The sequence below is a fragment of the Mercenaria mercenaria genome, chromosome 7 (assembly GCF_021730395.1).
Source record: "Mercenaria mercenaria strain notata chromosome 7, MADL_Memer_1, whole genome shotgun sequence".
NCBI classification, from domain to species: domain Eukaryota; kingdom Metazoa; phylum Mollusca; class Bivalvia; order Venerida; family Veneridae; genus Mercenaria; species Mercenaria mercenaria.
The window spans coordinates 57452963-57464588 of NC_069367.1; the positions used below are offsets into that span (position 1 = coordinate 57452963).

The 11626-nt window shown below is 34.7% G+C and overlaps 1 protein-coding gene across 1 annotated transcript; it reads right to left on the minus strand.

Moving 5' to 3' along the window:
• Positions 1 to 1028: 1028 nt before the first annotated feature.
• LOC128558288 (orexin receptor type 2-like) lies at positions 1029 to 11114 on the minus strand. The gene is made up of 3 exons (XM_053547208.1): positions 11076 to 11114; positions 9868 to 10137; positions 1029 to 1259 (listed from the first exon to the last, which is right to left on the minus strand). The coding sequence occupies exons 1-3, from the start codon at positions 11112 to 11114 to the stop codon at positions 1029 to 1031; spliced, it is 540 nt and encodes a 179-aa protein (XP_053403183.1).
• Between the last annotated feature and the right edge of the window lie 512 nt (positions 11115 to 11626).

An 11626-nucleotide genomic window follows, 5' to 3' on the forward strand; every position in this document is an offset into this window, starting at 1 on the left:
TCAAAAACTAGGTCACTAGGTCAAATCAAAGGAAAAGCTTGTTAACAATGTAGAGGTCATATTTATGACTATATCTTCATGAATCTTCGTCAGAATGTTAATCTTGATGATCTCAATGTCCTAGACCTTGAGCTGACAATTGACCCTGCGCTCCCCCCCCCCACGCCCACCCCCAGGGGGAATTTTCAACACTATGATTTTCTTAAACCTTATGGTAGTTGGCATTCACAGACAAAAGTTTGCAAGTTTCCGTTGGGGCTTTAACGAGTTACGGAGATTTAAAATACGTTACCATGCAAATTTTCATTTAATTCACCATTTATGTTAATTTAATATTATAAACATGCCTTTGTACAATTAATCGTAATAAACAACACGCTTAGATATGTTTATGTATTTAAAATTGAAATTATCAAATGTTCATATCATTTCAGGTGAACAGATGTTATGTATTATCCGTAACTTACGTTACTTTTTTTGAAATTACTAGAACATAGAAATATATCAACAATGATGATTTTTTAAGTGGTAAAATACTGATAATGGCCAATACACAGTTCAGTAATTAAATTTATATATAATAAAACTGTCCCTAGAATTAACTTATTCAATACGTCACATATGATACGTTACCTTTCCGAAATATGTGTTAAAGAAAAAATATTTAAAATTTTGGTATTACCTATATGGTTAGGATTTTAAAAAATTTATACATTGGACTATAAATAAACATCACCAGACATGAAAAACATTATCAAATAAATGTATATAGATTTTATAATTCATTAGAAATATTATTTAAATGTATATTAAGAATATATAGCTCTTTGAATGTACCAGTATGACTGCATAAAAAATTATCATAATTATCATTAGTATAATTAAATAACATAGACTCCGCAATGCGAAGAAATATTAGTCCTAAGGTATGACCTCTGACGACTAAGTGTGACATTGAGCTTGAAATGAAAATGGTATTCACTATACCAGGGTCGACACTCTTATTAGGGGTGGAAGAGGTTCTAACGCTAAAAGGCAGATGGCCTTAGATTTCGGTTGTTGATCATGTTGATGATAAATACAACTGCATTCAATAGAGTCTGGTCGAGAGGAGATACTCCTCGTAAACGAATGATACTCCTAACCATGTGATGTCGATCCTCCTCGCTGATTTGCTGTTTCTCCTGTGACCTCTGACAGTGACCTTGGTTACCATTAACAGCATTCTCACTACACTCCCCCAGCCCTGTTCTATAAGGCTACAAATGGATTCCTTGCAGAATCTTACATAACAGGGATACCCTGCAGGATAATTAACATGGAGGTTTTGCCAATAACAATTATACATCTAATGCGAAGCAGACCACAAGTACTTCCTTCTTAAAACAGACGAGATTCCCCAATGGATGGTTAATTATTATACTGAAGCAGTTATTCCACACATATCTTATAATAACAAAACTTTAGGTCATGGGATACCCTGACCCAAGTTCATAAACTTCCGGGATGCCTGGAAAAAAATACCATACTAATGTGTACTATGGGATACTCATTCTGACCTATATTTCTAAAACACAGTCAAGATACCTAGCAAACCATACAAATCTGAGAAACTTGGGTTTTCTTGAAAGTTTGGCGGACGGATGGACATAGCTTCTGCATCTTTCACAAGGATAAACCTGGGATACCCAGGAAGCTGGGAAGACTTCAAACAGATGGACACAGTTTCTGCGTCTATTGCTGGACTGGGCTTTGCCTCTGCTGACACCTATCTAAACGAGGGTCTCAAGTAAATGATCCAAGACCCGAAGTCCCTTTCCTAGTCCTCTAGCCCAAGAATCTCTATTGCTTAAACCAGACAGGTCCCGCAACAGGTCCTGAAATACCAATACCCATCTGGAAGGGACTCGTGTTTCAACCCAAGTACAAAGGATGTTGTGGTTAAATAAAGGCTGCACAGCCATATCTACCATCAGTTTTAGAGACTGCAGTCTCACACTGGAGATAAGTTGATCTTGCCGCCACTTAACCAAATCCACACGTCCACTTACTGAGTAAGGGTAAGCAAGCCAAAACCAGACCAATAAGTGAGACTCTGGCACAACGTGCCCCTACTGGTCTATCCATCAGAACAGGAGACCTGAACACATCCCATAGACCCAGCCCCTCCAAGTCGATGTTTCCATAATTGTGTAAAGCCATAGTTTCAGGAGCAAGGTCCATACTGTAATTGTTGTCATAACCCAACCCTTTCCCCCGAAATGTGCACAGTAAGGGTAGTGTAAACTACCAACCTCGGAATGAAGGAATTAGTAAAATAGACATGAAGGACACTGATCCCCAAACAACGACACTGCAGTTTGCGACGCAAGACAAGTATTGCTCAACATATATTTGTTCCATAGTTGCTGTCACGGAAATGGACTTAATGTACATGCACTTAGGTTAAATGCAGGAGGATAGAACCCTGTTAGAGAAGGTGGTACCAAATACAATAAGGTTTCTAGTGGTGGCAACCACCAGGCCTGTATGCCCTCATGACCTAGACAAATGCCCTCATGACCTAGACAAAACAATGATAGATTGACTTTTGATACCCAACATTGTTAAAAGACAACTGCCCAGTATGATTGAAGGGCAGTACTCAAGCGGGCTTTTGATGCTGATGTTGAATAGGGTTGCTAGTATGAGGTCCACAAACCTTTGGAAGAAAGTGGCCTCCGAACTTCACACAAGTGGCATGACTTTTAGTAACAATATTCCCCAATAGTGTGTTATTTGTCCCATATTTGCCATCAAAAGAGTTAGTTTTGTAAGAACTTCCCTTCAGACTGGGCAATCAAATGCACTTTACTTTACCTACTAGAGTTACATTAATTTCACTTGCAGAATATCCCATTTTGAGGCAGTTCCTTTAATTGTCTTATTGAACTACCATCAATATATATATATCGTATTAAAGAAAGTCACAGTATTCCAGTGATGACCATTACTGGATACCGGCTCCATAGAAGATACATGTACATGGCATATCCATTTAAGGATACAGTTGAGATTGACAACATGTTGGATGAAGTCTATGTTGATGAATGAATCTACTGTACATTCAAAACAATCACAGTTACAACATACAGCAGTTAACAAAATGTAAAATTTGTGTGCATAAACATGCACAAGATTTCTAAATATTGTGATATGCCTGTTTCAAATTTAGCATCTTTATAGAGCACTGTGTTGGGCAATGTCTGTATATATTATAAGTATGTCACTACAATGTGCTTAAATAGCTGAATATATATATATATCAGTTGTTTAAAAAATGTTTTGCTGCGTAGTGTTCTCGTGAAGGTGTAATCACGGACCATGTAAATTAGGTTCTAGAATGTGTTTAGAATTGAAAGCAAAATATTTAAAACAAAAAAAAAATCATTGTAAGTTTGCTATTTTTCAAAGATAAAGTATATGCTCACAATACAGAATACATGAAAATGTATAGCTTATATGTTAGGTAACGTACGACGTAAATTGTAACGTAGACTGTTTTTTAAAAACATGGGTTTAAAGTTAAAATGCAAAGCTATGTTAAAACATATTTTGATTGAATTGTAGATATGCTTTTTCTAAGTTCTACAATATATTTAAGGTAACAGAACACAAGAGATATAGGTAGTTTGTTCAGTAACGTAAATTGTAACTTAATTTGATATATTTATACGTGTTTTAAGTTAAACCTTCAGTTTGAAATGCAAAACTATACTGTGGAGAACAGAATTATATTGTTGTTTTTTTTTCAACTGACAAAGTGTGTTTAAAAGAAAATGAAGACATACAATATAATGTGTATGTTTGGTAACGTAAAATGTAATGTAGAATTCAATGTAAGACATCTTACAAGTTAGAGGTTTGTTGATAAATAAGTATATAGTTGTATTACATGTAACTAAAGAATGTCAATATAAAATTGATAGAACATTTTTATGAAAAACATGTTTGAAGTAGGTATGATTGAAACTTAGCATATTTTGAAAGAATGACGTTACATTTTAAGAATCGCTAAAAGTATGCTTTCCCTTAACTTATACTAGCAATCTATATATCATTGTTTTTGCTGAACTTTGAACTTTTTAATAGTAACTTCAATTTCTAATTACCTGGTCATCTAAATTTGCAGTAAAACTTCATGCCAAAAATGTTGCCTTTTTTTTAGGGTAACGTATCTTTTTCCGATATTTTTCTTCTTTAACATCATATTTTAGATATTAAAATTTTATCAAATTGCAGCATCTAGTATACACCTTGTAACAAAATATGCAAACTTGAAATGATTTACTAACATAATGGTACCATTTGTCTGTAAAAATTGATGAAAAAATTATTGGTTTTGACGGTAATGTATTTTAAGGTGTTGTTACGGAGAAAAGCCCCACTCGCCAGTTGCAAACTTTATGCCAAAATGTTCACCACATATTGGAGTTTCAAAAAAATATGGTCCACAAAATTCCCCCTGTGAGGGGGGGTGGGGAGCAAAACCCCTTCTGGCTCATAGTCTATCCAGTTTGAATCTGGGTCATGTAGGGTCAAAAACTAGGTCACTAGGTCAAATCGAAGGAAAAGCTAGTTAACACACTAGTGGCCACGTTTATGACCATATCTTAATGAAACTTGGTCAGAATGTTAATCTTGAAGAAGGTCAAGTTCAAATCTGGGTCAGGTAGGGTCAAAAACTAAGTCACCAAGTTAAATCAAAGAAAAAGCTTGTTAACATTCTAGAGGTCACAATTTTGGCCCAATCTTAACGAAACTTGGTCAGAATGTTACCCTCAATAAAATCTTGGGTCATCTGGGGTCAAAAACTAGGTCACCAGGTCTAATCAAATGAAAAGCTTGTTAACACTCTAGAGGTCATAATTTTAGCCCAGTCTTAACGAAACTTGGTCAGAATGTTATCCTCAATAAAAAAAAACTTGCAAGAGTTTGATATTGGGTCATCTGGGGTTAAAAACTAGGTCACCAGGTCAAATCAAAGGAAAAGCTTGTTAACACTGTAGTGGCCACATTTATGACCATATCTTAATGAAACTTGGTCTGAATGGTAATCTTGATGATCTATAGGTCAAGTTTAAATCTAGTTTAGGTTGGTTTAAAAACTAGGTCACTAGGTCAAATCAAAGGAAAAGCTTGTTAACATTCTAGAGGCCGCATTTATGATTGTATCTTCATGAAACTTAATCAGAGTGTTAATCTTGATGATCTTTATGTCAAGTTTGAATCTGGGCCATATGGAGGCAAAAACTAGGTCACAGGGTCAAATCAAAGGAAAAGCTATTTAACACTTTAGAGGCTACATTTATGACAATATCTTAATGAAACTTGGTCAGAATGTTGATCTTGATGATCTTTAGGTCAATAGTCCAGGCGAGCGATACAGGGCCTTCATGACCCTCTTGTTAAAAAAACTCTTCATCAGACAATTATGATCAACGCTTTCAAAACATAAAATCAATTAAAGAAAGTACACCCTTACAATTTGGTTCAAATAATGATGAAGATTATAATTAACATTTTCCACTCACAGAATTACTTGGCACACTAGACAAATGTCATGATAATGCAGCTGGACTGGATCGAATTAATTATCAACATCTGAAACACTTACACAAGAATCATTAGAGCTTCTGCTAGAAATTAACAATGTTACATGGAAACTGGTATGTTTCTAGATTCCTGAAGAGAAGCTATAGTTACTCCCATACCAAAACCCGTATAACACTTATATTGCTGATCAGCAAATAAATAATATCAGTTTGTTTCACAATTTTCTTCTTAAGCTTTTACTATATTTATAAAGCCCATGTAATAATCTGCTTATCGTCACTAATTAAACGACGACATCATGGAGTGATGTTATTGCTGAATCTGACTCCGACGCTGCGACTGCCAGTAAAAGACATGTGATAGGAGCTCGGTCTCTGCCTAAGCCTTTGGGTTTTCCGACAACACGATCTCACCAAGACGTCTTTGAAAGCTTTTCTAAAGGACTCTGAAATAGAACAAAAACTAGTGAAAATTTCTATTTCCGTTTATTTTCTCAGCAAACAATAAACTCTCTGTTTTATTGATAAGCAAAATTGATATTGATAGGAATATTAACAGCTTGTACTAATAATTTCAATTTGTTCAGTTCTAATTTTATTCGTAAGAAGTTTGAGCAACTGACTCAGTACGCACAAGTTATTTTCTGCTTTTAAAAAACACGCAGTCTTTTTCGAAATTGTAAGTAAAATATTTAGGTTTATATCACACTTATAAAATATCACATTTTAGTAAAATAAGAGCTTCTACAAATTTTAAAATGGAATTATAAAAATACTAAAACAATTAAATTAAATTATTTTGATGATTAACAGGTTCAGACAGGAGTTTTGTATTTTCTGAAATCATGTTCTCAATAGGTTACAGTTTGAATTTCTCTGAAACGAGATAACCATGTTAAATGTTCGTGCAGAGACAAGAATTGAGTTCAGCACTTCCACGCTAAGGTAAAACAAAGAACTCTTAGACTTGCCGAAATGTGTTCTTGAATAAATGTTTGTAATTTCTTTTTATGTAGAATAACCTAGTCATGTTGGTATTCATTGAAACGAGGATGCTGATACTGCAGCAAAGGAATCCCTTTCATTATCACAATCTAATTTGAAATTACCACGTACCGATTTTAGGCCAGATATAAACAAATATATTTTATCTAAATGGCTATCGTCATGGAACAAAGCTTCATTCAATAAACTTCATGATATTAAACCTACTCTTGGTGAATGGCACCAACAGAACATATCTGTTCGCAGGGAGGAATTTGTTCTTTCTCGCTGTCGAATAGGTCGTACCCGTTTGACTCATTCTTATCTTTTGAATAAAGAAGATCAACCCGAATGTGTACCATGTCAAACAGCGCTAACTATTAAACTTGTTTTAATCGACTGTGTGGACTTTGCTCTACAGCGCAGTACATACTATAACGTTCAATCCTTGAAAGAGTTATTTTAAAAAGTTTCAGTCGGGAATATTTTATCAAGCAGGTAGGGATTTATCAAAAAATCTGAACATTTCATATTTCTATTTACATCTTTTGCAATATTATTGTGTTTGCAGCTGATATTTTTTAACACGAATGTATATACATTTTTACATAAATGATTTTAGATATGCTTTACAATTGACGTTCAATATAACTTCTTTTCGGCGATATATGACTTTTTGTGTCGATTCGCCGTAAAACCCAAATCACTCACTCACTCTTGAACAATATCCGCCAATATCAGAAAGTTGTACCTCACGTTTTACCATGTAGATGACATAGTGTTGATTTTAAATAGTCTTATCTATTCTCAAGTTGCAAACAACATTAACTTTCCTGTGAAAGCCGTTAAGACTATAAAAAAACATTAGTCTTAGAAGGGATTTTCTTTGGTCTACAGAGGGCTATTATTCGAGAAGATTTTTTTTGTCAAATATTGTGTAGAAATAACAGTTGTTGTGTGTGTGTGCACTTGAATAAAAAATCAAATTATCAAGTCTGCTTTTTGTGTGTCTTCAAAGTTACATCGACAAAATTATATACCGGATTCAAGTTTTTCGCATTTGAGGAAGAATTTATGTACCCCTCCAGGCAATATCCAGTTACAATCAGGCACATGAGTTGAACCAGTTAGCTGGCTCACTTCCTAGCACCAAATAATTCTACATCCGAAGCGAGATTTCGGCCAAAGCGGTAGGGGTGAAGTGATTTAAGGTCGGCGATTTTAGCCCTTATCTAAGACAAAAGCCGTTGTAAAATACATACCACTCATAAAATTGTAGATTACAGGATTAATGCAGCTATTAAAGAATGTTGCCCAGTGTGCAAACAGAGCAAATACTCGTTTATTTGGCACGTTCTGAAGTTGTCCGGTGTATCTGGAAAAAAATCTTCAAATTAAGCGGATATCACAGGAGCAGTCTAATAGAACTACATCTAACGAGCACAAGTAGCATCTGAGAATCAAGATAAAATGTTTTTTGTCGGTCTGAAATGAATTAGCATTTCATTAGAACCAACGTTAAGCATGTTAAGGATCAGAAGACGGTTAGCTGCAAACATAACATGGCGGCATTACGTATTCAGTAAAATTGATAAATGCATTAAGTTCTCTTTCATCGTAATATAATACAAGCAGTTCGCAGCAGAAACAATAAGCATGGAAGTCTCGAATTTATTATTATAATATTATAGCATTTTGTAAAACAGCGTTTAAAATTTATACATAGTCTTTACCTTAATATATTCAAAGTATGGTTGGGCAGAAAACAAAGAGCAAACACTACAACAACTGCTACCAACATCCGGACAGCCTTTTTTCTACTTTCGATTTGTCCTATATTTTCATGTACCCGTATACCACCAGCTATCATTGGCTTTCTTGCCCCTATAAAAATGAAAAGCTATCCTATGTATTCATATACTATACACACAAAGATTAAACTATTTTATAACTATCCGATCACAATTGCTTCTGCTCTTACATAACATATATATCTCAAGACAGGCGACAATGGTATTTAGGGATGAGGAGAGGTGGTTTTGTGGTTATGGTGCCGGCCGATCAACCCAGAAGACCAGAGTTAGTGCCCCACCATTCCTTCTCATATGATGCCGGTCAGGAAGCAGACTCGAGAGTGATTTAAATAACTTCAAAGTTTCACCACATTGAATCGAGATGAAAGACATTAATCAAAGGCGAAAGCTGAACCTTATAAGGCTTTAACTATCTGAACGCAGTAAATTACTGTTGAGATAATTATATTATCCGCCTCAAATAAAAAAACAACAACATTATGAACGATCGTCTGTCATTATCTTCGTAGCCTAGTTATTTTTTTGTCAGTTTACCTATCACCGAGGTAATTGTGCCATAATTATGTCATATTTATGGATTTTCATCAACTGACAAAAAAAGTGTATAATACAGTAATCAATATGCTATCTTCTGAGACTGTCACATCTGTGCTAGTATAATACTAGCAAATGCTTACTTGATCGTTGCATCATATTCCATTCTTTTTCACCGTTGAGACATTACCAGAACAATGTAAGTGTTCAGATTTTTGGCAAAATAAATAAATAGGTTTTGCAAGCGTCAAATTCGATGACAAAACCTGGACGTCTCGTATACTTATGTACTAGAAATTACACTTTTTGTAAAATAATATTTGACGGAAGGATGTAACAGAACTTGTACTGAGCAGAACAAAAATATAATTCATGTAGGATTCATTCATGGCGACATGCTACGTATTTCAATACAGAAAATAGGAATTGAATTTTGTGTGGTCTTAGTTATTTCCTTATATAATTTGTATGAGGTTCAAGGTATATTAAAAACCACCTTTTTAATGGTAGCAATCACAATTAAGATTAATACAGAACTGTATAGTCTAGTGCCAAGGTAAGGCCTTTAAACATTTTTAACATGCTTTAATACAATACCTAGAATTGGTTAATCATTGAATATATCAAATGGCATGTCAACGAATATTTCAAATGACGTCAGACATCCGTGGTGGTCCAATAATCAGTTATTCGCCCGTTCCATGTCATGGCTTACAGGTATGTTCCATCTTGTACAATTTTGTTACTATTTATAGTAAACTTTTTAACAAATAGGTGTATTGCTAATGTTACGATAATATAAATAGATCACGTATGTAAATGTTGGTAATTTAAATCATACTTAGCTCAATAGTTTCAGAAATGCTGCCTCTCCAGAGGACTAATGCGATGTGGATGTAACTGAAGGCCATCATGGCTATAGGAAGGAAGTACAGTCCAACCATCAAACAGATTTGGAAGATAACAATGATCTCGTCGCCCCATAAAGCTGGATAACATGCTGACAACAACACAGTGTCTGGTCGTAAAGGTATAACTGTGGAAGTGATAAGTTCGGGAATGGCGATACATGCTGAAGCCACCCAAATGATTGCAATGATATATCTGGCGCGTCTCACGGTACTATGGAATCGCAGAGGGTGACATATGGCGTACCATCTCTCGACAGATATAGCACACAGTGTCATCACTGATACAGAGATAGTCAGTGTCTGAAAAACAATTGAAACAAGTCACATTACGCTAATAAAAACAGTATAACAGCAATAAAAGAGATACGTTTTTCATGCTTGGGCTACCAATAAGAATTCATTGATACAGCTGGAGCGTCTCACGGTGTTATGGAAAGGTAGAGTGAAGACGGATATAGCACAATGTCTTCACTGAAGCCGAGATAGCCAACATCTGAAAGGGAATAGTATAGAACTGATCATAAGCCAGATCCACATCAATATAAACAGTGTACTTAAATTAAAATGTAAGTGTGCTAGGAATGATATGTTAGTCTGAGCATTTGATGTTTTGTGTCTAGTAAGTAAGTAAGTTCTTTATGTATAGAGGGAGACTCATGTAGCTGAAGTTTATCTTTCAAAAGGCCCTATAAGAGTGCAAATATTTACAAACATGGTTCAAATGAAAACAGAAAGTAATAATGTAAGTATTACATTAGAAAGTAAGATACATACGTACAACAAAAATACAATACATTGATAAATATACAATATCAGTCCTGCAATAATAGTCATTTAGACTTTAAAAAAACATATATTGTTTTCTTGCGAATAACAGTTTGTACTGTTGGAGAACTACTGACTATAAATGATATTACGGACATAGTAGCGTTACTCTTCGACAATTTAGATTAATAGCTAAAACTCCGAAAACAACACATTGAAGTGCTTTTTCCATTTATTTAGTAAATAAAATCTGAAAAGTAGATCCCTCGGAAGCACCGAAAACAAGGCAAACAGTGAAGAATGCAGACTCGGTTTGATTGAGTCACTTCATGAGCAGTAATGGAAAATGCAACACTGCCCACGCCCCCTAGCACCGACTTAAGCAGTATTCAATCTTCAAATCTAAATGAGTTGAAATCAATGATCCCGAAGGACCAGAAAATATAACAACACTGAGATGAAGTAAAACTTACGTCTGATTTATGAACGATCACACACCAAGGATATGACATTTTATAACATTCGAAACGTCTGTTCTCATGCAAGCGTCAAAACATTTAAATATACACGAAAACCCGAATACAGGTAACTGCATCTTCCTTAAATAAGAAAGAACTAATTCTGCTTAAATATATTTGAACACCAATTGTTAGTAACTTCAGGAAAGAAGAATTTCAAGGAAAGCTATTTAATACAATTCGATCAAATGTTTACTAAATTATGTAAAGTACAAAAGCACAATGCGGCCAATCTAATTTCTCCCAGCTAAAAAGGGTATTACATCAGAATCCGCAATGATCCACATATTCTGTTTAGACTAATACTAAAGTCAATATTGTAGTTTACAGACCCATTACAATGTAACGAGCCGATATGCTACATTAGATTTATTTCAAAGCGGTAAGAGGTGGTTTTCGTGATTTCAGGGATATTGAGGGATATAATTCTGTCTAAACTTCAAATGTCCTGAGTTTATGTAGACACCTAAAATACTTAACATTTCATTTAATTACTGGAATTCTTT